At 41.5% G+C, this 27,577-nt stretch overlaps 1 protein-coding gene across 1 annotated transcript in view; it reads left to right on the forward strand.

Annotated features, from left to right (window-relative positions):
• Nucleotides 1–27,577, forward strand: part of LOC311034621 (glucosidase 2 subunit beta-like) — a 289,400-nt gene that overhangs the window by 84,206 nt on the left and 177,617 nt on the right. Inside the window, exon 9 of the mRNA XM_084042513.1 lies at nucleotides 15,138–15,224. Coding sequence (XP_083898639.1) covers nucleotides 15,138–15,224 — 87 coding nt within the window. The remainder of the gene's footprint in view (nucleotides 1–15,137; nucleotides 15,225–27,577) is intronic.

A 27,577-nucleotide genomic window follows, 5' to 3' on the forward strand; every position in this document is an offset into this window, starting at 1 on the left:
ACTGCAATGGGCCATTTCTTTTTTCTCTCAGTGGTGAATTGGACTTATATTTTTTAAGAGCTATGCAGTCCTTTCAGATGAAAGAGCTCATTTACTGTCACAGCTGAAATTCTATGGGTAAAAATGCAACACTGAGGCTGTATTAGGTGTTCTGCATTGATGTCTCTAAAGTGGGCAGCATACTTCAAAAAGGCCTTTTGCACACGCGAAGCGACCGACGCGCCTAGTAATCTATTTTCTAACGAGAGGGTTGTCATTCGGGTAGGAAAGGGGGTGCGGGCAATCCTACAGGCGTAGCAACAAGTGGGCGTGAGCTCATGAAAATGGCACGTTCCTGCTCGTTTCACACACACACACACACACACACACACACACACACACACACACACACACACACACACACACACACACACACACACCAGGGTTGCCAGATCTGCTTATTATAATGTCCCCGCAATATTTTATTTGTAAATAGCTGATGTATATGTTAAAGTGCTCTTTGTGGCCTATAGTAGCTTCTTTTGGGCTGGTTTTCCTAGACCTGGTTGCTTGTTTCTCTCACAGAATCTGGCAACACTGACACACACGCCCGCCCGCGTCAAGTATTTTCTACGCGACGTGCTGAAATGCATCTTTTCACACGAGGAGCGTTTGAAAAGGACTAAATAAGTGACATTCTTTCAGCTTGCTGAAGTTCTCTGCGGCCAAGATTTTTTTGCTTTGAGCGCTGAACGTTCAATTGAATCAGCTTTTGGAAACAAAAATAAATAACGCCCACTTTGCATTTCTGACCAATCACATAATGTTCGCATCGGTGTCATCTGCAGTGATTTTGTCTCGTTAAATAAAAAATAAAAATAATTTGTTTATTTTCAATGCAATCAGGTCCTTTTGTTCTTATGGCCTCACCAAACTTTATTTCTGCAAGAATTATACTTCCTGCTATCCTATACACTTCTTTGACCAGAGTCCTCCTGGAGTCTACACTAGGCCCCCTTCCTTTTTACACCAAATATCTTCAGCACAAACATCTACAAGCTCACAATGTGTCGCAATGCAATCCGTTGTGAGCTTGTAGATCTCCTATTTTTTGCAGGGACTTCCACCCCAGAATAGAGACGCTAGGATTCATGTGGTTTGGAGTCCAAAACAATTACGTTAGCTACATCTGGTAAGAAAGCATTGCCAATTTGTTTGCTATTCACCACTTTGGTAGACGAGCTTGGTATAATCAGAGTGCTAGACTCAAAACATAAGAGTCTCTTTCTCATTTTCAATCAAACTATTAGGTAATTATAGAGAAAATGTATAGAGAAAAAAATTAACTAAGCTAGCCTGACACTCAGCCTGAATTTTCATTTCGTTTCACTCCATTATTCAGTCTGAAAGCCCTCTCAATGCAGCCGATTGCTGAGATGGGGGCGTGGCCAACGTTTTTTTTTTCAAAGACTCTTTGGCGATTGGTTCATACTGAATTATCCCGATCCCGATTCGTCGTACAAATTTTCAACCAAGGCTGAGACCTCCTATGAGAGCGTCACCAGACCAGAATCGCCTGAACATATTTTTTTAATGGGCGTGGCTAGCGATTCACGGGCTGGAGCCAGGCTATAACTAAGCTACTTCTAAAGAAAAACTTAGTAGATTAGAGTGGCAGTCCGAAATCTCTACCGGACATGAAGTTTACTTCAGCTCCACATTTGGAGTGCTTTTTGAGGTTGAAAAAAAGAGTGAGGACCTGTGGACTAGTCCTTTCAAGTGGTCATATACCACCAAACACAAACAGTGCACCAGGACATTTCAGCCGTGTTGTCTTCGCGTGCGCGCGGTCAGTCAGCAGGGTCCTTCTGTTCATTCTTCAAAGCCCCTTCTTGAATCTGTACGTACAAGCAGAAAGGTCACGAGGTTACGAACCGCCATTGGAGTCATGCGGTCGATTCTGGGCATCATGTAAAATCCCACACGGCGCCCTTTGAGTCAAAAGAAACGGCGGCGGAATCCCATATCCTCGTCTCTGTGCCGCTCGTATACGTTCTCCTGCCTCTCTGCTCTTCCATGTTTCATGTTGAGGGTCACGGACGGCCTATCTTTGCTGTGTCTTGTGTGTGATCTCAGTCTCCTGTGCTTTTTTTTTTTATAAAGGTCCTCCCTGTATTTCTACCTCCCTTCTGGCCGCAGGGCTTGTGTTCTCTAGCGGATTTAACCCATTTAGACCGGGAACGCATCTGTGTCATTTTATAGATTTATTAGGGCTATTAAAAAAAGGGCTACAATCGGCACAAGCTTGTAGATCTGCTATTTTTTTGAAAAATCGTGACAATTGTTGCAAATCTTTGAGTATAAATATTTTTGAATATTTTTTTTTACTCAAATATTTGCTTTTGGTGGGGGTCCCTGGAACAAAATATTTTGAGATGGAGGGGTCCGCGGCCAAATACATATCATTTTGGGGGTCCTTGACATGAAAATGTTTGAGAACCACTGATATATAGTTAGGATTTAGAAGACATGTGTAGAACCCCCAGAATCAAAGATTTGAGTTTTTTATGTTAAAAATATATATCAATTTATTTTCACGATTTTTCAAAAATAGCAGATCTACAAGCTCATAGCTTGTATGAGCTTGTAGATCTGCTATTTTTGAATAGCCAAAGAAATCGAAAATGACACAGATGCGTTCCCTGTCCGGTCTTAATGGGTTAAGCGAGGATCGGTACTCCATTCACTCAGTCACTCTCTCTCTCTCTCTTACACAAGCCCAAGCACACATACGCGCACACACGCACACACACACACACACACACACACACACACACACACACACACACACACACACACACACACACACACACACACACACACACACACACACACACGCTCACTCTGCTCACTCTACAGGGTGACATTTATTAATTAAATATGGTATACTGCCGCGGGACACACTTCCCTTTCCACTATCTCCAGACACTAATAATTACATTGACATTTAGCTCCATGATAAGCCGACCCTATAGCCTTTATGAAATGTTCCCTGGACCTGGATACTGAGCAGAATATACACTGATTCCATCCCCGTAACATTGATCCTCCTGTCGGCCATCTCACTCTTGTGTTAACCCATTAAGACCTGAAACTGTTTCATGTCAAGGACCCCCAGAATTATATATATTTGGCCGTGGACCCCCATCTCAAAATATGTTGTTCCCAGGGACCCCCAGAAGCAAATATTGGAGTCACAAATGTTCGCTTTAGAAAATATATATTCAATGATTTGCACACATTTTCACGATTTTTTTCTAAAAAATTGCAGATCTACAAGCTCGTAGCGCGGCACTCGGTGCCGCGCTACGAGCTTGTAGATCTGCTATTTTTGAATAGCCCAACGAAATCTAAAAATGACACACAGATGCGTTCCCGGTCTTAAAGGGTTAAAGAAAAGAGGAGTTGTTTGTCTATTCGCCCAGTCAATGAATCCATATAGTTGCCTAATAGAGGAACTGACTTTTACATCTTTGCAGCATGGCTTGAGCTTCGCTGTGAACAACATGAATGCTGTATTTATGTGTTTATGTGGTCTGTTTGCATGACATCAGAACGGGTAATGGCATAGATATGAAAAGGGAACCCTCCACAACATTAAAGGGGCCACACCATGAATGTAAAAAAAATATATTATATATAAATATTGCCCCCTAATACGTATTAAACAGGTTGTAAGCCTAAAAAAACATCCAGATATTTTTTCTCACAATCTGACTGTCTGTCATTCCAAGCTTTTTCAGCTGCAATACCAAAACGTCCTTTTGGGCAGAGGGGCGCTACTGAGCAATTCTGTCTGTCAACTAGACTGGACTAGAAATGTTGCTTACATAAGCGACATTGCCATTCTGAGATGGCCTGTTCAGACACGCCCATTCTGAAAATCTCTGAAATGAGAATGAATGACTGAATGTTAAAAAAATATATTTTTTGGGGTACAAGAGACACTGGGGAGCCCAAAAAATACCCCCCCCCCCCAAAAAAAAAAAAAGAAATTCATGGTGTGGCCCCTTTAAGTAGAAAAGTGCACTCCACTGAGTGCAGATCTCCGCCAGGCCGGCTTTCCATACCAAGGCGTGCATGTGTGGCGGCCTCTATGGGTGTACGTCATAGAATGAATGGACAGCGTCACGCCATTGGTTTCTACAGACCGTAAATGAAGCCGATTGTTCAGGAACGTGCAATCTGCCATCTTTAATATATACCATTGGGCACGTCGGAACTCAAACGCTATTGCTTGAGACCAGACGTGTGACCAGGGAACCGGAAAACAATCCCCAAAGAATGCTATTGGTTGGGTAGCTTCTCAATCAAGAGCGGGGGGCGGGGAATGAATGCTATTGGTTGTGTAGGCTGTCCATCAAATCATCCCGCCCCTCCTGGAGCATAGCCTACTTTATCGTCAATTTTAGAATAAATGGGACCATAATTTAGCAAAACGCATATCATGATGATTGAAAGGAGACTTTAAACTAGCGACTGGAAGCATATAGTATTTATGACAACTAGACCATACCCGGTCGACACATCCGTGGGGGGATATGCGCACATGATCTGGCAACCCGGGAGGCAGTTCGTCCCATAGCTGGGCAGCCCCGTAACCATGGCGACAGTGTTTGACACAAAAACGCTAATAAGAAGCTGAGATTTGGTGAAATTGAAAAACGGGCTTCACAGTTAAGTTCAGATGGTAATGGTCAATGGCTGTGTGCAAAATCAGAGCAATTGCTCCAGCCACTGAGGAGAACTGGGTAGCTTCACCTACTCACCACTACGTACCTTACTAGAATTATAGTATGATGTTTATTAAGGTAAAAAAATATAGTCTAAAGTTCGTCAAAAGCCCATCCGCTTACAATGAGAGAATATTCTTTCTGACACCTGCAGGGGTAAAACAGCGCCATACAGGCCATTCATATGAACTGTCTCTCTTCCGTATCGGCTTCACAGTGAATATGTCAGGCTGGGCCCTTGGTGTACAGTACGTGCGATCACTTTTGGCTCTGTGTTGTTTAGAGGCTAATTGTGTGATCCAGATTTGGAGCACATGGGACTGATTGTCTGTGCACACACACTCCCTGGATGCCAGAGCAGAACCTCTGCCTCAACCCTTTCAGATCGGCCTGTTATAGCGCTACCAGGAGGCACATTTTTTCAAAACAATTTTCATCACTCTTACAGATTTTGTCCAAACAAAAAAAAATTGGTACACAGTATCTATAGTCATGTGATCAAGATGGATCTGTCCAATTGTTCATATTCCATCCTGATTGGCTAACATTGCTTTCCAAAGTTTGCCGGATTGGTCCGTTTTGAATTAAATTCCTCAAATCATAAACGCAGCGTGCCATTTCCGTGAAAGGCCTAGGAAGAAATGCCACCCTTTTTCACATTGGCCTATTATAGCGCCACCAGGAGGCCACAATAACCCACCTGACCTGGCGGAGACCTGTGCTCCGAGGACCACTTTTTCTAGTTGGGTTCATGCATCTTTGCAAAACGGGCCCCTCCCGCAAACCTTAAAAGCCAATCGTAGCCAATCGGAATGGAATCTGAAAAGTCTGACAGATAAATATTGATCACATGGCTACAGAGATAATGTGCACCGATTTGCGTGAGTTTTGAACAAAATCTGTGGCGTAACATTTTGTCAGCCAGAAATGGGCAGAACCTACAGTATGGAATCCAGGGCGGGGGGTAAATTGATTGTATGTCATATGGTTCAAGAGTTATAGGGAAACGCGTGACGTGGCCTGTTATGTTGCCAAAATGTCCCTTGAATGAAAGCTCAAGTATTAGTAGTATTTTGTAAATATTCAGCCGTCAATTCAAAACTATTTTGTTCTTGCTAGCCACCTTAATCTAGATGTTGCTTACCTGGTAGCAACAGTATGGCAGCAGCTAATTTCTATAAATGAAGTCATCACCATTCAATTTACATTATGTTGTGATTTGATTTGTGAATGGTCTCTGAAACCATTTAATATCACTTTGATGTGCATACATCATATCATGTGGCAACAGTCTACTGTATGAAGCTCTGAACTAGAAGAACATTTTAGAACAAAGGCTTGATAAAGTGTGCGTCTCCCTATGAGATCATGCCACAGTGCATCTATCTTAAGTTAAAAATCAAGTTCTGGATTTTGATTTCCCTTTTCTCATTAGTTTGCCTCAGTTTACCTCATTATTGTACATTTCGAGATTAGAACGTGGTTTGTCAGCTTTAGACTCAAGTATGAATTGATAGCAGGCTCACAATTATTGTACACTTTCCATGATTCTCTACCACCGTTTTGCAGCAATTACTCTTTACAAGCTTGCCTCACTTACTTGTGCTTTCCGTGACAGAACAGAAAGTACTAAGACCTTATCCAGTTTTAACGAGGAATTGTAATTTGCATTCATCTTGGCACATGTCACGTGGCTAATGTTATTTTCAGGAAAGCCACACAATAACCTTGCTTTCTTACAGCTTGGGATATAGTTTGTCACTGCCTTGAGTAGAATAATAATTCCACAATCCAAGCAGCAAGGCAATCACCACCCCAGCTTTTGGTTTGCCTGAATAATCTACGATCAAAAAATTAAACTGGGGACACAGATTGGATCCTAGCCTATAGTGTCAGTAGTGGCACTTGCTGATCTTTGCCAGGGAAGGTAAGGGGTTAGAAATCATCTGGGCTTCAAATTGGGCCTTTGGGCACAGGGGGGTTGTATGTGCCACTGTGTATCAGTTAACCCATTAAGACCTGGAACTGTGTCATTTTTAGATTTGAGCTAAAAAGCATTATTTTAAAAACTTTGGCTATTCAAAAATAGCAGATATACAAGCTCATAGCGCGGCACCGAGTGCCGCGCTACGAGCTTGTAGATCTGCTATTTTTGAAAAATCGTGAAAATGTGTGCAAATCTTTGAATATATATATTTTTAAAGGGAACATTTTTAACTCAAATATTTGCGTCTGGGGGGTCCCTGGAACAAAATATTTTGATGGGGGTCCGCGGCCAAATACATATAATTTTGGGGGTCCTTGACATGAAAAAGATTGAGCACCACTGATATAGAAACATACGTTTTTCAGAATACTGTTGGGATTTAGGAGACATGTAGAATCGGCTTCAGGTCTCAATGGGTTAAGATGATCAGCATTGCACTCTGGGAAATACCCAGATGAGTTCTGTCATTTTGGCCAAAAGTTTCCCCTCCTCCTCTGTCGCCGATGCTGAGAGATCACTGGTTACTTCACTGGCCTCGTTCAGCAGCCTTTACTACTTCACTATCTGAACAGCGTGCTGCTCAGCTGATACGTGGTACTAGACATTGAACAAAACAAGGAATGCTTTTCTGAAAATACAAATTGGCCTGGGCCGTCGGGGACCCTCGGATGAGGACGACTCTGATGAAGACGATCTCTAACAAAGATTCAGTGCAGCTGGCAGATCTATTGCATGTTCCACTATGAGACCATGTGCATGCACACATCTGCCATACTGTACTGTTTGCGTTTTAACCCATTAAAACCGGGAACGCATCTCTGTGTAACCACTTAAACCATTTTTTAATACTTTGGTACTCAAAAATAGTGCTGCGCTATGAGCTTGTAGATCTGCATTTTTTAATCGTGAAAATTTGGTGCTAATCTTCGAATATACATATTTTTTAAAGCGAACATTTTTAACTCAAATCTTCGCTTCTGGGGGTCCCTGGAACAACATATTTTGAGATGGGGGTCCACGGCCAAATACGCATCATTTGACATGAAAATGTTTGAGAACCACTGATTATAACAACATAAGGCTGCTAGGATTTAGAAGACATTTGTAGAATCCCCCAGAAGCAAAGATTTGAGTTAAAATGTTATATATATATATGTATGTTTATATATATATATAGCAATATATGTATTCAAGGATTTGCACAAACTTTCACGATTTTTGAATAGCCCAAAAAAAAATCATAAAATGACACAGATGCGTTCCCGGTCTTAATGGGTTAATACTGTGTGGGAGTTTTAATAATTTTTCTTGTGTGTGGGTTTATGGTAATACATACCTCCTCATTTTTTATCCGCGCTGTTTCGACATATGTGTAAGGTGATACGTTTCATAACCATAGCCAGAAACCTAATATTCTCTTGCCAGGTGGATCATGTGCAGTGTTTGTAGATGCGGCGGCGCTTGGAAGGTCTCTGTTCCATCAAATAACATAGCTCAGTATGAACTGTTAACTGTGTTATTTCATCTCTCCTCCGGTTGTAGGACAACGTTTTTTTTTTCGCATGCTGCTATATCAGCCGTCCCATTAGTCTGACAAAATCTCATGTAAAGCTTACACATCCAAAATAGTGTTTGAATCACCACCAGGAGTATTAACGTCCCTGAGGAATTGCAGTTTAGAGGCATGAGGCGTACTCTATTCATACTGCATGCTACATCAAAGTCAACAAGCTCTGGCTTCTATAATTCGACCATGTAAATTTCTCCCTCGTCAATGTTTTATTAACCCATTAAGACCTGGAACGCATCTGTATCACTTTAAGATTTATTTGGCTATTGAAAAATAGCAGATATACAAGCTCATAGCGCGGCACCGAGTGCCGCGCTATGAGCTTGTAGATCTGCTATTTTTGAAAGATGGTGAATTTTTTTTTTTATATATTTTTTTAAAAACTGGATTTAGAAGACATTTGTAGAATTGACTTCAGGTCTTAATGGGTTAAAACCATATTACATGGCAGTGGCGATGGGGGGCGGGTGTAGATTGTGGGGGTGGGCTTATTGCAGCGATTTCGTCATGTTATGCCGCTCGCTCTGAACTGGAGCATTTTAGCCTGAAAAAAATGTTCACCTTATTCCCCTTTTAGATGAGACGGCACATTATTTCCAACCAAAGCTGAGGGGACAATTTAGAGATGCAGAGATTCAGGTCATTCTCCATTATAAGATGGTTGCCAGCAGGAAACTTGTTGTTTTATCCTTTTGGTTGTCTCAAATCCTCCCCACGCATTGTTACACGATTTTCGCATACTGGGTAAGAAGCAACCACTGTAGTGTGTGGTATTTTGATGGTATGGAATTATAGGTGGTGAAAAAAATGAACTCGGCTACTACTTGTTATGGTGTGGCCAAAGGTCAAGCCCTTTAGTAAAAGGTTGTGTCTGGATCCTCGAAAGCTAGCAGACCAATCACAACTCACGGCTCATAAATGAGTGACTGTCCAGAATCCGCAGAAACACAACATAATTGCCTTGATGCAAGTAACATATTCGTTAGTTAGTTAGCCCTTGAATATGACATGATAATGTTAACTATGATTTTTGTAAGATTACATTTCATATCACAAACACCATAGAGCAGGGGTCTTCAACAGGGGGTCCGGGACCCCTAGGGGGTCCTCAGAGTTACTACAGGGGGTCCGCCAAATCTTTGTGTGATATGATTTTTCTTTTTACCTTAACCACTTGAACCCTAGCATCCCTTCTCTGAGGAGCTTGTAGATCTGCTATTTTTGGCAAAGAGTTATAGGTGTAGAGGGAAAAAAGCAACAAACGTTTATCTGAAACACAATTTTATATAATATAGAGGGGGTCCCTGCTTCATCTCTCTCTCAGCTAGGGGGTCCTTGGCCTGAAAACGTTGAAGACCCCTGCCATAGAGTAAAAACTCCTGTTACTTTAACCAGCAAAAAAATAAAATACCGAAAGAATACCGATATTGACCGATAACTGCAAATATCGCCTGAAACCGATATGTGGCCGATATATCGGTGCATCCCTAAAATGCATGGACAAGTTTGCACCAAGATTCCTTGCTTGGGTTGTGGTTTTGAACATTACTGTTTGAAGCTGGGCGCTGACTTTTAATCATTCTTCTTCGGCTTCAAAACAATTACTTCAGTTTTGTCTTTTGTTTAATTGACAAAATGTTAGCACATTCAATCGTTTATTTGTTCAATGTGCTCGGTGCTTATATTGGACCACAGTCCCCTGTGATATTGCTATGTAAATCTGTTGTCTGCATAATTATAGTAACATTTTCTTTCCTCCCTAATCTGAGCGAATGGGAGCATGTAATGTATAGATGTTGAACAGAAGAGGCCCCCAAACTAAACTTTGAGCCTTTGGGAACTCTGCATGTCATTTTTTTGTGTCTGCTCAGATGTGTAATTACCTTATAGACACAAAGCAGTCTGGTCTTGAGCAGGTGCACTTCCTCTGGTTGCCTCCTTGGCTGTGTGGGTGCCCAGCTATACAGTCAGTACCAAGTATAAATAATCACAGAAGAAAGTGGAAATAGTGGCACTCCAGACACAAAGTTGTTCCCTGTCCTTTAAATAGGATACAAACCAGTTTACTACTGTGCCAGAAAGACTCACCCAGTTTTCCAATCATTCTCTAGCAGTATGTTGTGGACGTCGACAATGTCGAATGCACCACCGAGATTCGGTGATACTAAAGAAATTCTGCAATTGTCTGCGTTAGGTGGATGGATGTCATTGAAGACCTTTACAAAAGTAGTCTCAGGGCTGAATTAACCCATTAAGACCTCAGTCCGATTCTACGAATGTCTTCTAAATCCCAACAGTATTCTGAAAAAGCGCATGTTTCTATATCAGTGGTGCTCAAACCTTTTCATGTCAGGGACCCGCAAAATTATATTTATTTGGCCGCCGACCCCCCATCTCAAAACATTTTGTTCCAGGGACCCCCCAGAAGCGATGATTTGAGTTAAAAATGTTCGCTTTAAAACAATATATATTCAAAGATGTGCACGCATTTTCATAATTCTTCAAAAATAGCAGATCTACAAGCTCGTAGCGCGGCACTCGGTGCCGCGCTACGAGCTTGTATATCTGCTATTTTTGAATAGCCAAAGTGTAAAATAATGTTGTTTTTTTTATAGCTCAAATCAAAAAGTGACACGGATGCGTTCCGGGTCTTAATGGGTTAATTTTAAGTGGACACATTTCAAACAAATACATATCTGTTGGCCTTTGAAAATACCGTTATCAAAGCACAAAAGAAGTGACTCAGACTTCAGATCTTACAGTATCCATATATCCATGTGTTTGAGCTTGAACTCACAGTAGCTTAATGTTTGTGTGTCTAAAAAGGTCAGTGCCTGCTACAAAGCATCACTCCCCCAAAAATTGCCTTCAGGGGCCTACTAGCTTCACATAACTAAACAAGGCGAGCCCCCCGCACCACCTTATACCCCCTCCGTCACTGCCCTCCTTCACCTCCGGTACAGTGGCATTATATTCAGCATTACAAGCACAAGGGTTTGATTGGACATACCGGTACGCTAGTAGACAATGCCTTGCTGGTTCCCATGTTCAGGTGTAAACAGCAGGTAGAAGATTCATTAGTCTTGTCAATTATATCCTCTCTCTCTTTCCCCTGCAATAGATTCTATGTGTTATTCAGATAGGAGGACTGATGTGTTTGTTCTCAGTTGAATTAACCCATTAAAACCTTGAAACCGGAAACCGGAAACCTTGTTTTTTGCGCTGTGTAAGACCTGAAGCCGGTACTACAAATGTCTTCTAAATCCCAACAGTATTCTGAAAATACGTATGTTTCTATATCAGCGGTGCTCAAACTTTTTCGTGTCAAGGAACCCCGAAATTATATGTATTTGGCCGCGGACCCCCATCTCAAAATATGTTGTTCCAGGGACCCCCCCAGAAGCGAAGATTTGAGTAAAAAATGTTCGCTTCAAAAATATACATATTCAAAGATTTGCACACATTTTCTCGATTTTTCAAAAATAGCCAAAGTGTAAAATAATGCTTTTTTTTAGCTCAAATCAAAAAGTGACACAGAAGCGTCCCAGGTCTTAATGGGTTAAAACATGCAGTATATCTGTACAACGAAAGCCTTTCTCTATGATGAATGCTATTTGACTTCTATACACGGTGAAGTTCTGGCGTTTGGCCGTAAAAGCTGATTTAATGAGAGAGTGACTGGAATAGATAAGCAGACATAGCATTGGGGGGCTATTATGAGAGGGAACTGAATGGGAGATGGATGGTGTGTGTGCCTTTACTATCAGTTTACTACTGTATGTAAGGCGTTTTTTATAAACCCTGTATACCCTGCAGGCTCCGGCAGGCACTGTGCAATGCATGTGAGAATGCAAACGTGTGCATCTGAGGAAGTGTGTCAAGGAGTGTGTATTTTTGAGTGAGGGGTGGATCAAGATGCAAGACTTTTACTGTTACTTCTTATATACGAGTTAGGGCTGTCAACTTTCCTCAGAAATGATATTCGAATATTGGTCTTAAAAATTGGCAGATATTCGAATATATTCAAATATTATTATTATTTTATTTTTTATTTTTTGACAGAAACAGTACAAAAAACAATGTATCGAGTGCTCGAATACAATAAAACATATATTTTGTTTGTTTTTAACTTCATACATTGTTTTTTTTATTGTCCCTGTCAAATAAACATAAAAAAAAAATGTTTTTTTGTATTATATTAGGCTAATATTCGAATATCGAATATTTGTTTGACAGCCCTAATACGAGTACACAAGAGTAAAATCCTTTGGTTTTGGTTCCTCAACCTTGTAGCAGCCATAACAACAATAGCAAATAAATAATAAATAATAGCAATAAGAAAAATGGCCACGTATGTACAATACATCAGTCATAGCACACTTTGAGGTGCTTGAAGGTGCTGTGTGCATGGTTCCTATGCTTTTAAATATTATCCATATACTGTATAATATGTGCACACTATGCAGTATATGTGTATAAATATCTATTTATATGTATGTATACAGTATATGAATGTGTACATATACATTTACACAGTGTGCATATGTTTGTGTATGTGTGTGCAGTCTTGATACTGTACCAAAGTGTCATGTGCCAGTGTGCGTGGTATGTGTTTAACCCATTAAGACCTGGAACTGTGTCCTTTTTTAGATTTGAGCTAAAAAAGCATTATTTTACACTTTGGGCTATTCAAAAATAGCAGTTATACAAGCTCATAGTGCGGCACCGAGTGCCGCGCTACGAGCTTGTAGATCTGCTATTTTTGAAAAATCGTAAAAATGTGTGCAAATCTTTGAAAATATATTTTGTTTTAAAGCGAACATTTTTAACTAAAAGCTTTACTTCTGGGGGTCCCTGGAACAAAATATTTTGAGATGGGGTCGGCGGTCAAATACATATCATTTTGGGGGTACTTGACATGAAAAAGATTGAAAACCACTGATATAGAAACATAAGTTTTTCAGAATACTTTGAGATGTAGAATCGGCTTCAGGTCTCAATGGGTTAAATGTTGAGGTAGGTGTGTGAGGGGGCTACAGCATGTCTGACGGTGGCGGTGCATGTTTTTTGGTGCATACTATTATGCATTTATGTTATGAGAGTGTTTCATGTTTCATACCATTACAGTACAGTACAGTGTACAGTGGACAGACATTTGCAAAGAAAGACCCGTCCATGTTACAGTGTGAGAGTGTGATTGCCACACTTACAGTATAGCTCTAGTACTGTAGAGAAGAGAAGATTTTAGTTAAAAATGTTCGCTTTAAAACAATATATATTCAAAGATTTGCACACATTTTCATAATTCTTCAAAAATAGCAGATCTACAAGCTCGTAGCGCGGCACTCGGTGCCGCGCTACGAGCTTGTATATCTGCTATTTTTGAATAGCCCAAAGTGTAAAATAATGTTTTTTTTTAGCTCAAATCAAAAAGTGACACAGATGCGAGAGTGTGACAGTATAGCTCTAGTACTGTGGCTGTGAGTGAATCACTGAAAAGTCAACTGAATTGGCTGAAATATATTCCTTTCTTCTTTGGCATTTCATACATCTCTGTGTCCTCTGTTTTTCAAACACCAGCTACCTGGTCTTCCAAATGAATTAAAGGTATAGGGGTGTACAATATTATCGTTAGCCAGATCGTTATCGGCTGATAATTACTTAAAAATGATCTCTAAATCTTGCACCAATATTATGACACTTTAATTATGTGCTTGTTGAATGTGTCGGTAACATTGTAAGGCATTGACTCTGCTAAATTTTTTTAACTAATTAGTGCTCATCTCCTTCAGTAGTGAAAGCAGACACTTGGAAATAGAGTGTAGTGTTCAGTAGGCGTAATAAATTAAGGCAATTCGCTCTTGTTAAACTTTGTGTAATTATTGCCAGCGATATTCTTTTGAGCTCGACACTTTTCTTTAACCCTGCTTTTAACCTTTTGTGATTCTTTTGTTTGGTTTTATGTTTTAAACTCCGTAGCAGTCTGTGATTCCTTGTGAAGGAAACGTGCAGTTAAAATAGAATACATAATCATTATTTGTTATTAACATTCGGCATGTGCCCTGATGATCCCAGTTACTGTCGTAAAGAGAAACCTGTATCAATCGATTTCAATATCGTGCATCCCTAATTAACCCATTGAGACCTGAAGCCGATTCTACATGTCTCCTAAATCTCAACAGTATTCTGAAAAACCTATGTTTCTATATCAGTGGTGCTCAATCTTTTTCATGTCAAGGACCCCCAAAATGATATGTATTTGGCCGCGGACACTCATCAAAATATTTTGTTCCAGGAACCCCCAGAAGCAAAGATTTGAGTTAAAAATGTTCGCTTTAAAAAAATATATATATATATTCAGAAGATTTGCACACATTTTCACGATTTTTCAAAAATGTGAGCTTGTATATCTGCTATTTTTGAATAGCCAAAGTGTAAAATAATTCTTTTTAGCTCAAATCAAAAAATGACACAGTTCCAGGTCTTAATGGGTTAAAGGAAACAAATGAAGGAACAAAATGTGTACATTATTTATATATTTTGAAATAAATGTATAAATAAATATACTGTACATATACATATAAATAAACACGCGCACACACACACCCACACACACACACACACACACACACACACACACACACACACACACACACACACACACACACACACACACACACACACACACACACACACACACGCACGAGAACACAAGAACAAGTGTTCCTTTTTTACAAGAACAAGTGTTCCTTTTTTTGTTTACAACCTCCTTATCTATTCTGGTTGGTATTGTCTACCCCCCCACCAGGCTTTGCTGGCAGGAGAACACCAGATGGACTTCTCCAGGTTCCAGCACACGCTCTGGAACGTTCTCAGGACCGGAGACAGTGTCAAGGTGAGCCACATAATCTCTTCATTTCCTCTCCCTCGTTTCCCCGAGGCCTACCCAGTCCAGTTCTCTGCCAACTGCTTTCCTCTCACCACCTCACCAACTTCCCAGCTTTCCTTTTTATTCTTTCAGCATTTATTTATCCTTATAATTCATATTACTTAACCCATTAAGACCTGGAACTGTGTTATTTTTAGATTTGAGCTAAAAAAGCATTATTTTACACTTTGGGCTATTCAAAAATAGCAGATATACAAGCTTGTAGCGCGGCACCGAGTGCCGCGCTACGAGCTTGTAGATCTGCTATTTTTGAAAATTCGTGAAAATGTGTGCAAATCTTCTGAAAATATATATTTTTAAAGCGAACATTTTTAACTCAAATCTTTCCTTTTGGGGGTCCCTGGAACAAAATATTTTGATGGGGGTCCGCGGCCAAATACATGTCATTTTGGGGGTCCTTGACATGAAAAAGATTGAGCACCACTGATATAGAAACATACGTTTTTCAGAATACTGTTGAGATTTAGGAGACATGTAGAATCGGCTTCAGGTCTCAATGGGTTAATACTGTAGGCTCCAAAAATGCTTTCCCATGTCACTGTGATCCACATCCCTCACCTGTGGCTAGGGAAGTCACTTATCATCCTATCATCATCCTATAATTCTACAAAGCTCTGTGTGTGTGTGTGGTGTGCCCAAATCTCCTCAGTGGCTGGAGCAATTGATCTGCATTTGCACACACGGAACACCAGAGCCCGTTTTTCCGCTTTCGCCCAAATTACAGCTGTTTGTTATGCGTTTTTGTGTTCGCTGGCCCACGGGTTGCCAAATCATGTGCGTGAAACAAGCGCCGGTGTTGCCACATCTGTGAAACAAGCGGACCATGACTTTGCACTTTGGGTGCTCATATCCCCCCCGAAGGATATGGTCAATTTTCTTTATCACTGAAGATCATCACCATTATTTCCTTTTTCCTTTCACTCTGAAAGAGAAGCAAAGAGGTCCATCTGGTCCTTCGTGCATCTTAACCCATTGAGACCTGAAGCCGATTCTGCATGTCTCCTAAATCCCAACAGTTTTCTGAAAAACTCAGAAAACTGTTGCCTCTGGGGGTCCCTGGAACAAAATATTTTGATGGGGGTCTGCGGCCAAATACATATAAAGTTTGGGGTCCTTTACATGAAAAAAGTTTGAGCACCACTGACATAGTAACATCATGTAAAAAGAGTTGGGATTTAGAAGACATTTTGTAGAATTGGCCTCAGGTCTTAATGGGTTAACCCCGTGCATGCTGCAATCTGCACAAAAAAATGGATTTGTGTTGGCTGGGCATGTGAACTAGACAGGACAGGCAACTGTAGTGGAGTATACCAGACGAGGGAGTGGAGTGAAAGACCCCAAAGAGAGATGGCTAAATGATCAGTCAGACGTTAAGTTGAAAGAACTGCTGTCTGTGACAGCAGTTCCCCCAGGAAAGAGAGAGAGAGAGAGGGGGGGGGGGGGGGGGGGAAGAGGGCTAGGAGTGTCAGAACGACAGACCATAAAGGAAGGCTAGTCTCCTAGTGGACACTGGCGTGTATCCACCTGTCAGCAGTCATCGCGTGCCACTCTCCCCTGCTCAGCAGAGTGAAACTGAGGCAATGTACCCCCATGAAATATTCACCATAGTTCTCTTTGCTTAACCCATTGAGACCTGAAGCCGTATCTACATGTCTCCTAAATCCCAACAGTTTTCTGAAAAACCTATGTTTCTGTATCAGTGGTGCTCAATCTTTTTCATGTCAAGGACCCCCAAAATTATATGTATTTGGCCGCGGACCCCCATCAAAATATTTTGTTCCAGGGACCCCAAGAAGTAAAGATTTGAGTTAAAAAATGTTTGCTTTAAAAGTATTTATATTCAAAGATTTGCACACATTTTCACGATTTTCAAAAATAGCAGATCTACAAGCTCGTAGCGCGGCACTCGGTGCCGCGCTATGAGCTTGTAGATCTGCTATTTTTGAATAGCCCAAAGTGTAAAATAATGCTTTTTCGCTCGAATCTAAAAATGACACAGTTCCAGGTCGTCAAGACCTGAGGCCGTATCTACAAATGTCCCCTAAACTTATGCTGCTGTATCAGTGGTCCTCAAACGTTTTCATGTCAAGGACCCCCGAACTGATATATATATTTGGCTGCGGACCCCCCATCTCAACATATTTTGTTCCAGGGATCCCCAGAAGCAAAGACTTGAGTTAAAAAACGATTGCTTTAAAACAATGTATATTGAAACATCTTGAACATTTTTGCAAAATGTTCAAGATTTTTCAGAAATAGCAGATCTACAAGCTTGTAGCGCGGCACGAAGTGACCCGCTATGAGCTTGTGTATCTGATATTCTTATGGTATATAAATAATGGTTGAAGTGGTTGAAATTTTAAAATGACACAGATGCTATATTGCTTTCCCGGTCTCAATGGGTTAAAAAAACAAGAGGGGCAGAGGGGACCTCTGCAGTGATGGAGCGCTTCCCCCCCCCCCAAAAAAAAAGAGAACAGCGTAAAAAAGACCTGTACACAGCCTTCCTCCTCCACCACAGCGGGGTGCGAGCTACAGGGGAGCCAGGGGAAGCTGGCTCCTCTTAATAAGACATGAGCTCCCCTAAAAACATGATTTGTGAAATGTTGGGGTGTGTGTATGTGTGTGTGTTGGGGGGGGGGGGAGGGGTGGGGGGTTCATACATGAGGGTGATTCATCGCTACAAGCAATTCAGTTGAATATATATGAATATAGCGTCCCTATTTTGGGGGGAAACTTTCAGAGGAAATAGCCGATCCACAAGCTCACAAGCGAGCGTCGTCAGCTTGTAGATCGGTTATTTTCGGCAAAGAAATTTGGAGAAGAGGGGGAAAAAAGAAGCGAACCTTAGTATAGAGCCTCGTATAGAGCCCTGAACAAAGTTTAAGTTGAACAAATACAGTATAAACTGTAAAATTGATCGGTTGCATGAGCACGTAGCCACTTTGAAAATGTGACGTAGATTGATTGTCTTAACCGTACCAGATCCAGAGTATCTAGAGTCTGGAGTTAATTGTTCAATCCAGTATATTCACCCCTTGGCAGGGAATTTGAATCCATCAATCGAAAGAACTGGCACACTGTATAGAGTCTGACCCGGGCCAGCACTCAACATTTAACCACATGAATCCATAGCGGCCCCCGTTCTGCGTCGCAACGCTTTGTGAGATTGTAGTTCTGCATTGGTGTAGTAGAACAAGGGTTCCCAAATCTTTCAGGCCGCGACCACCCAAAATAATCATATTTGAACTGGGGACCCCAGGCATTACATTTAGTTTGACTCGGTTCCACAGATAAATATTGTGTAATGTTTTGCCTATTTGACAATTTGGCCAATTTGGTATTTAAAGGGTCTTAAAGGTCATTAAATTGTAACTTTAGAAATATGAAGGTGCACTTATACTGTATGTTGGTTTGTTTACTGTTGAGTGAGAAAACATTGTTGCACATTAAGCTAATCATCTGGGGACCAACATAATTTGGGAACCATTGTAGTAGAGGGAAATACTTGCGGACCTAGTATAGAGCCCTGTGTGCAGTGATTAACTGGACCACCCCGCTGTGTTGTCTACAAGAGACCACCCAATCTGAGACACCTTCTGGTGAGAGAACCGACCTTCCACCACTGACCCAGTCCCATTTTATACAGAATATATCCCTCAGGGATATACACTACAGATGTGGTCACTGCACACGATGCAGTTTTTACACATAAGCCACTATTTTTAGTGACATACAGGAAAACCTTTCATAACATGTAACACCAATAATGAGATATATATGCTCAAATGCCCATGTGGCTTGGCCTACATTGGACAGACGACCAGACCACTTTAGACTAGGAAGTTATGTGGATCGCATGGCAGGATCCACATCTCTAATGTGAATCATTCATCCACGACGTCGGTGGATGACCTCTCGCAGAGGCCACGACGTAAAGAGAGATGGATGCCAGTACACAAATAAAACAGTGGAGATACTTGTGACCGTACATCTAAAATGCATATCTACGATGATGACGCAAGATTGTAGCGATCACGTGACTTCCATTATAAAGTTTATTTCAAAAGAATGACATATGCAAAATAGTAGTGGAAGTTCTTCTGTGGCCTAATGGCACCGTGCATGCACAGTTTGTCACACACACACACACACACACACACACACACACACACACACACACACACACACACACACACACACACACACACACACACACACACACACACACACACACACACACACACACACACACACACACACACACACACACACACAATCTGTCATAGATAGTTTGCCTCTTGCAGAGCCACGTGTAACAAGAATGCATGCCCCACAATAACTGTTGTAGCCACTCTCAGCGTACCCGTTGTACCTGTACATCTGTCTGTCTGTCTGTCTGTCTGTCTGTAACTAAGCCATACTCTGCCAATTCTCAAGCGAATGTTATAATTCAAAGTTCTCTGTAAATTGTGAAATGTCTATGTTCATTCGGTGCAGATTTTGCGTCATTTTGCGTTTTCTTCTAAATACACTTTTTTGCTACGATTCCTACAGATTTTGTTTGAACCTCACACAAATCAGTACACATTAGTCTCTGGGGCCATGGGATCAAGATGTATCAGTCGGATTTTTCAGATTTCATTCCAATTGGCTATGAGTTTGCGGGCCCTGGGGTAGGCAACCCGGCCTGGTGAAGGAGACCTGCGCACTTTTCTAGCTCATTGTCCTTTCTAGTCATCCACGTCGTCCGTCTATTAATATCGTCCACACTGTCACAATACCTCTTCAAGACTGCTTTATCCGGAGATACTCATTTGGCCCAAGCTGTCAACATGAGCATCCTCTCAAGGTATCTCTTCACGTATAAGGAGGCCATTTATGAGCACTATCTTTATGTTTAGTGGCTATAAAGATGACAATTAGAGATCTCACTTTTTTTCATAAATGAGATGAATGACACGGGGGGTTAAAGGCAGAGCCAATTACCCTCACACAAGCTCTTCTTTTCCAAATATGGAGGCAGTTATAGCTAGATGCGGTTAGATGCGGGCATATATTTTCCTTGCGGAAGCCTTGCGAGTGCCAGACGGAAATGGAGCACATTATGAACCCGTCTGCCATCTGCACACAGGCTTTTTTGGTTGTCACAATACTGATGCTGCTGATGTTGTCACTGCCAACGACAGCAAACTAGCCTTTCAATGACTTTTAAATATGATAATGGACCTTTGTAATTCATTTGCTTGCCGTTATACTAACTGCCAATATCCATGATTAAACACAGCTGAGATCTGAGCTGAGTTATTTATGTGTTTATACTGTAATATCATTCAAAGAATGGATAATATCAGTTGGGGCTGGCGCTAACCCGTAAACTCATTGAGTGCCATTGACGTGTTTCACATGTTTTACCGCAAAGGCGCAACGTGCCAATGACGTGTTTGACGTGTTTTTGAAAAAAATATATAAAAAAACGTTCAGAACCCAAGATATCATCATTTGAAGATTTGCTGCTCCATTCACTTCTTGTTTAACTTATTACTGAAAAAGGCTGTATCTCGGCTCCTGAGCACTATTTTTTTACCATGTATTTTTCAATGTTATTATGTTATTTTCAAAAGGCATACAATACAAAGTTTGAGCACCAACGATATAGAAACATACGTTTTTTTCAGAAAACTGTTGGGATTTAGAAGACATTTAATCGGCTTCAGGTGTTAATGGGTTAAGGGGCTGGCCTCTATGCATGACACTCTATGTCATGGCATGTGTTCGAGTCCCTACGACATGCCAGTAGAGCTGGTTTAATACTCCGTATTCTCTCCCATCGCCAACACTTTGGAGAGACGGATGCCGGATGTACGATAATTAGCTTCTAATTGGGATGGATGGAGAGACACGTTGAGTCATCGCCCAGTATTTGGTTTGGAAACAGGGGGGCCTGCTGTCACGGCCATTGTTGTCATGGGGCTGCAGCCCCTCGTCGCCGCGGTGACAGTTACGCAAGGAGGCTGTAGCGTGGTGCGGAGCGAAAACGTGTGATTAGCTGCCACGGCTACCGCGCCGGTCTCCAAACAGCACAATTAGAGGCTGGTGGGTTCGCCACAGTTCCTTTGTACGCGTGTGAAAAGGTCAGATCTCTTTGCCTACAGTATTAATATAATGCATTCCTTTCCCCATTCAGGATGTTTTGATTCATGCATCTAAGGAAAAAAACGAGGAGGGTGGTGGTGAGCAGAACATAGAGGAAGTGAGGCCACAGTCGGTGTTATAAATATTAGATTATAAAACAGTATAAATAGTGTATATCAGGGATGTGACGGCGACGAGGCATCAGGTATTCAACACGAGAGAAACTCAAGTTTGCAGACACACAGAGGTGTGGAAACATTTGCATGTCAAAGAGGCCACCGAAGCTCGTCAAGAGCAAACGTATAAGCATCGCGCTGACGTTTAAGCAACAAACAAAGACGTTGAAGGGACCCTGACTTTAAGTCGCCCGGGGTGAATGTTTTATCATCATTGTTTACTTCTTCACAGGAATCTCTGGAGATGGCCCTCTACGTCTCCATAAAATGGCATGCATGGTTAACCCATTGAGACCTGAAGCCGATCCTACATGTCTCCTAAATCTCAACGGTTTTCTGAAAAACGTATGTTTCTATATCAGTGGTGCTCAATCTTTTTCATGTCAAGGACCCCCAAAAGGATATGTATTTGGCCGCGGACCCCCATCAAAATATGTTGTTCCAGGGACCCCCAGAAGCAAAGATTTGAGTTAAAAATGTTCGCTTTAAAAATATGTATATTCAAAGATTTGCACACATTTTCACGATTTCTCAAAAATAGCAGATCTACAAGCTCATAGCGCGGCACTCGGTGCCGCGCTATGAGCTTGTATATCTGCTATTTTTGAATAGCCCAAAGTGTAAAATAATGCTTTTTAGTTCAAATCAAAAAATGACACAGTTCCAGGTCTTAACGGGTTAAACTCAATTGTTCACGGCAGCCAGGAAGTGAAGAGAAAGCAAAACAAAAACACTATGCATTTGAATGTGAGTTTTCATGAAAATGGGGGGTGCAAGAAATGACTCATACACATTCCATGATAGAGCAGCAAGTGATATAAATCAGCCGGATGGTGAAATCTAATCTGGAGTCCAGTGTTTGTTTTTTTCTGTCTATGGAAATGACTGGCCTCTTATCTGACGTAGCTGGTTATTTGTTGCGTATTCTCTCAGTGGCTTAGTGAGGGGACTCAATCACCACCGCCCGCAGATAGGCCACACTTTTGTACCCTCTCTCTCTCTCTCTCTCGTGCGCGCACTCTCGTCTTTTTTTATCTGGATGAGAGGAAATGAAAGGATAGTATCTGGTACACATGGCGTCTTCTTCGCCATGTGAGCGAGCTACGCCACGGCCCTTTTTTTTTTGTGCCCCATCGTTATGACAAGAGATTTATCACGCTCCACCCCCAAAAAAAACCAATTCTCTGCCATGCAGTTCAGGGATTCTATGGTAATGCTGTGGCTCTTGTTGCGGAAGGTGCAGTGAGGTGATGAATAAGGTGGACCAGGCCCGTGAGATAACGGCAATATCGGTCATATCTGCTTATTTAACCCATTAAGACCTGGAACTGTGTCATTTTTAGATTTGAGCTAAAAAGCATTATTTTACACTTTGGGCTATTCAAAAATAGCAGATATGCAAGCTCATAGCGCGGCACCGAGTGCCGCGCTATGAGCTTGTAGATCTGCTATTTTTGAAAAATCGTGAAAATGTGTGCAAATCTTTGAAATATATATATTTTTAAAGCTTTTTTTTTTTTGAAAATAGCCGATCTACAAGCTCACAATGCGTCGCGATGCGACGCATTGTGAGCTTGTAGATCTGCTATTTTCAAAAGACCTTTATACATTTTATACATTTGAAACCTTGTGAAATGGAACATTCTGCATAGTTCAGAGTACTTTCTACTTACTAAATGTAAGTACATTTTGATACCAATATATTTGTACTTTTACTCAAGTAAACTTTGAATTCCGGACTTTCACTTGTAACAGAGTGTTTCTACATTGCAGTATTGATACTTTTACTTAAGTAAAAAAAAAAGTACTTTTTGAGACACAGTGACGTCACTAATCTGATGTGAAAGCGACGGCCTGCGTCTTCCGCATGCTTGTCTTTCTCCCTGTTTGATCCGGCTCTCTCTCCGTGCGGTAGCACCAGCCACCGTCACATGTAGCGAGGGGAAAGCCAAGTTGGCATGAGTGCACCAGAGATGGATGAGAGAGAGAGAGAGAGACAAGCTGTCTTGTAGCGTTTGCCCCTTCAATACATAAAGACATATACGACACACACGTTATTGATTGATTTTCCATGCAAGTGACATTAAGATCTTGGATGTTAATATCTCACACATTTCCACCATTCTTTAGTTTCCAAAGTCAAGTTCTCTCTCCAAAAAAACATCCTGTTCTTTTTCCTCCCCCTCCGGAAAAAGCACAATTATCAATTCAATTATACGCACAATTGCATATAATTGTGTATAATTGTAGGTATTCAATTATATCACAATGATTCATCACATATTTGCTCCTTTTCACCTAAAGGATTACCGTTTATAGTCGTGACCTTTTCTCAACCAATATGACTCATAGATTAAAAAGGTGGCAAATTGCATGCAGCGCTTTACACCCTCCTAACAAAATAAAACATCACAGTTTGTTATCGCGGGGAAAATTAAGCGATGATTCCTTCTGTCTAGGTGAGGTTAATTCATTTTTATTTCCTCTTTTCATTCTTTTAGGAGTACGATTAACCCATTGAGACCTGAAGCCGATTCTACATGTCTCCTAAATCTCAACAGTTTTCTGAAAAACGTATGTTTCTACTGTATATCAGTGGTGCTCAATCTTTTTCATGTCAAGGACCCCCAAAATGATATGTATTTGGCCGCGGACCCCCATCACAATATTTTGTTCCAGGGACCCCCCCAGAAGCAAAGATTTGAGTTAAAAATGTTCGCTTTAAAAAATATATATTCAAAGATTTGCACACATTTTCACGATTTTTCAAAAATAGCAGATCTACAAGCTCGTAGCGCGGCACTCGGTGCCGCACTACGAGCTTGTAGATCTTCTATTTTTGAATAAGCCCAAAGTGTAAAATAATGCTTTTTTAGCTCAAATCTAAAAATGACACAGTTCCAGGTCTTAACGGGTTAAATTGGAAAATATTGCCAGATAAAGATGTTCCGAATCGCAAACGCTGACTCATTCGCCCTCCTTTCGCCGCTGCGAGCCACGAGAGAGACGGAACGATAAAATGGCAGCAGCCTTGTATGGGTATCGGAGGGGGGGGGGGGGGGGAGACAAAAAAAACAACACTCAGGGCGACTTTGTCCTCTGTTTGAACAGCGGCGCAGAGGGAGGGGAGGGGAGGGTGGAGGAGGAGGAGGAAATAAGGGAGAGAGAGAGAGAGAGAAGTTTCTCACACAGCTGCCTAGCCCGAGGCCCGAGATCTGTGGCGCTTCCCCTGTCACTGCATCACCAGTCATCCTCTCTTGCCTGTCATTATTCTACCTCTCACGAAGCACGCACCACCATCTCACACACACACACACACACACACACACACACACACACACACACACACACACACACACACACACACACACACACACACACACAGTCACACACACACACACACACACACACACACACACACACACACACACACGCACACACACACTCCACTTCCTTGATCCACTTCCTACTGCTGCTGCTGCTGGCATCGACTTCTCAAACATGGCACAATCTAAGTGGGTTGGCCGGTGGCACATAAAAACACATGCACTTTTGTGCAGTAGTTTGTTGACATTCCTATTCTCGCAGTAAAGTATCAGCAATGCAAGGCTGTATATTATAGCCTAACCCATTGAGACCTGAAGCCGGTTCTACATGTCTCCTAAATCTCAACAGTTTTCTGAACAACCTATGTTTCTATATCAGCGGTGCTCAATCTTTTTCATGTCAAGGACCCCCAAAATTATGTGTATTTGGCCGCCGACCCCATCAAAATATTTTGTTCCAGGGACAGAAGCAAAGATTTGAGTTAAAAATGTTCGCTTTAAAAATATATATATTCAAAGATTTGCACACATTTTCACGATTTTTCAAAAATAGAAGATCTACAGTGCCGCGCTACGAGCTTGTAGATCTGCTACTTTTGAATAGCCCAAAGTGTAAAATATGCTTTTTAGCTCAAATCTAAAAATGACAGTTCCAGGTCTTAATGGGTTAACCACATGAACGCTTGCATCCCTATTCTGGGGGTCGAACATTTGGCGAAAATAGCATATAGCTTCATAGGGTCACAGGTTCAGGATTTGTAGTGCGCCCCTCCATCCAGTTATTACACTGGCCCCCGGGGCGCAGTCTGAAGAAAAAGAAAAGAGATAAACATAGGACAAGAGTCACACGACAAAGAAGACTAGACTAGGACAACAAGAACTCAGTCACGACAGGAGGGAGTAGAAACTAAACATACACACACACACACAACCCACAAAAAACACAAAATAACAACTACAGTGAAAAGGTGAGTCATAGGTGAGTAGCACACCTACAAGCTCACAATCGTAATGCATTGCAACGCAATGTGTTGTGACTTTGTAGATCAACGATTTGTGTTTAGAGAGAAAGAGGAGCGGACCAAGCGTAGACCCCTGACAGACTCTGGTCCAATAGTGTTTATAGTGTATAGTGCAGAGGTTCTCAAACTTTTTCATGTCAAGGACCCCCAAATTGACACTTATTAGCCCGCGGACCCCCATTTGAAAAGATAAGCCAGGGACCCCCATAAGAGAAGATTTTTTACGGCTCTAGCAGTGATTCTGAACCATTTTAATTTCAAGGACCCCCAGTTTGACATGCATTAGGCTACGGACCCCCATTTAATGGCGTCTATATCTCTGGGACCCCAATTCATATCGTAAAATCAATGTTAATCTAACTCTGAGAGTGTGCAAATGGAACCAAATGGACCCCCTCAAGTACCCCTGGGGGTCCCCGGACCCCACTTTGAGAACCAATGGTATAGTGTTTAACTATTTTTTTTTTGAGGGGGGGGGGTTAGATATTTTTTGGGTTATCACCACTGATATAGAAACATACGTTTTTCAGAAAACTGTTGAGATTTAGGAGACATGTAGAATCGGCTTCAGGTCTCAATGGGTTAAACATAACTTTATCTTATCCCGTACACCGTACACGTTTCTTTGTACTATTGTAAGTACTTTATAATTACTGTATGCTCCTTTGACCGCATGCATGCTTACTTACAGCTAAAGACAAGACACTCGTCTCACAAAGGGTTCTATTGCCTGACTGAAACTTAAATTGCAGCAGAAGTTGTACATTGTGGGCTCAGAGACACAGTAGGACGGCTTCTCTTCAAATCACATCTTCCCAACATGAAGCTGTGTCAGTACTTCCGTCTCTGTCCAGAGGGATTTGCAGGCTTCGAGTTCGGCGCGATCCCTCGGAGTGGCGTGGGCTGTGTGGCGGTTACAGATCCATCACAACCTTTTACCCCGGCTCCACATCACTGACCTGCCACAAGAGTGCCCCCGGAGCCGGCGACTGCTGAATTAGATGTCCCATTTCCAAACGGAAACAGCTAGCTAGAGAGCACCAACAGTGGATGCAGCGTGGATATAGGAGCAGACTGCCATGCCACACACACACACACAGATGTTAGCCCCTCTACGCCACCGATGATCTGCCATGACACTGCAAAATCATGAGTGTTAACCCATTTACTCATTGAGTGCCAGCATTTTTTTTTTTTTTAAACGTTTGGCAATTCTGGCACTCAATTGTACTACCTATGAGTATGTAAAAGAACAGAAACGAATAAACAAAAAATACTTTTTGTTTTCACAGAAAACAGCTGCAAATCTTCAGATGATGATATCTTGGGTTCTGGACATGTTTAAAAAAATGAAAATAAAAAACTTTTTTTTTTACTATTTTTTCAAAAACACGTCAAACACGTCATTGGCACGTTGAGCCATAGCGGTAAAAACACGTGAAACACGTTAATGGCACTCAATGAGTTAAGACCTGAGGCGATTCTTAAAACAATTCTAAATCCTAACAGTTTTTTGAAAAAAAAAGAGAAAATGTTCAAGATTTTTCAAAAATAGCAGATCTACAAGCTCTATGAGCTTGTATATCTGCTATTTTTTTAATAGCCAAAGAAATCTAAAGTGACACAGATGCGTTCCAGGT

The sequence above is a fragment of the Gymnoscopelus microlampas genome (assembly GCF_963454915.1).
Source record: "Gymnoscopelus microlampas genome assembly, chromosome: 19".
Lineage (NCBI taxonomy): Eukaryota > Metazoa > Chordata > Actinopteri > Myctophiformes > Myctophidae > Gymnoscopelus > Gymnoscopelus microlampas.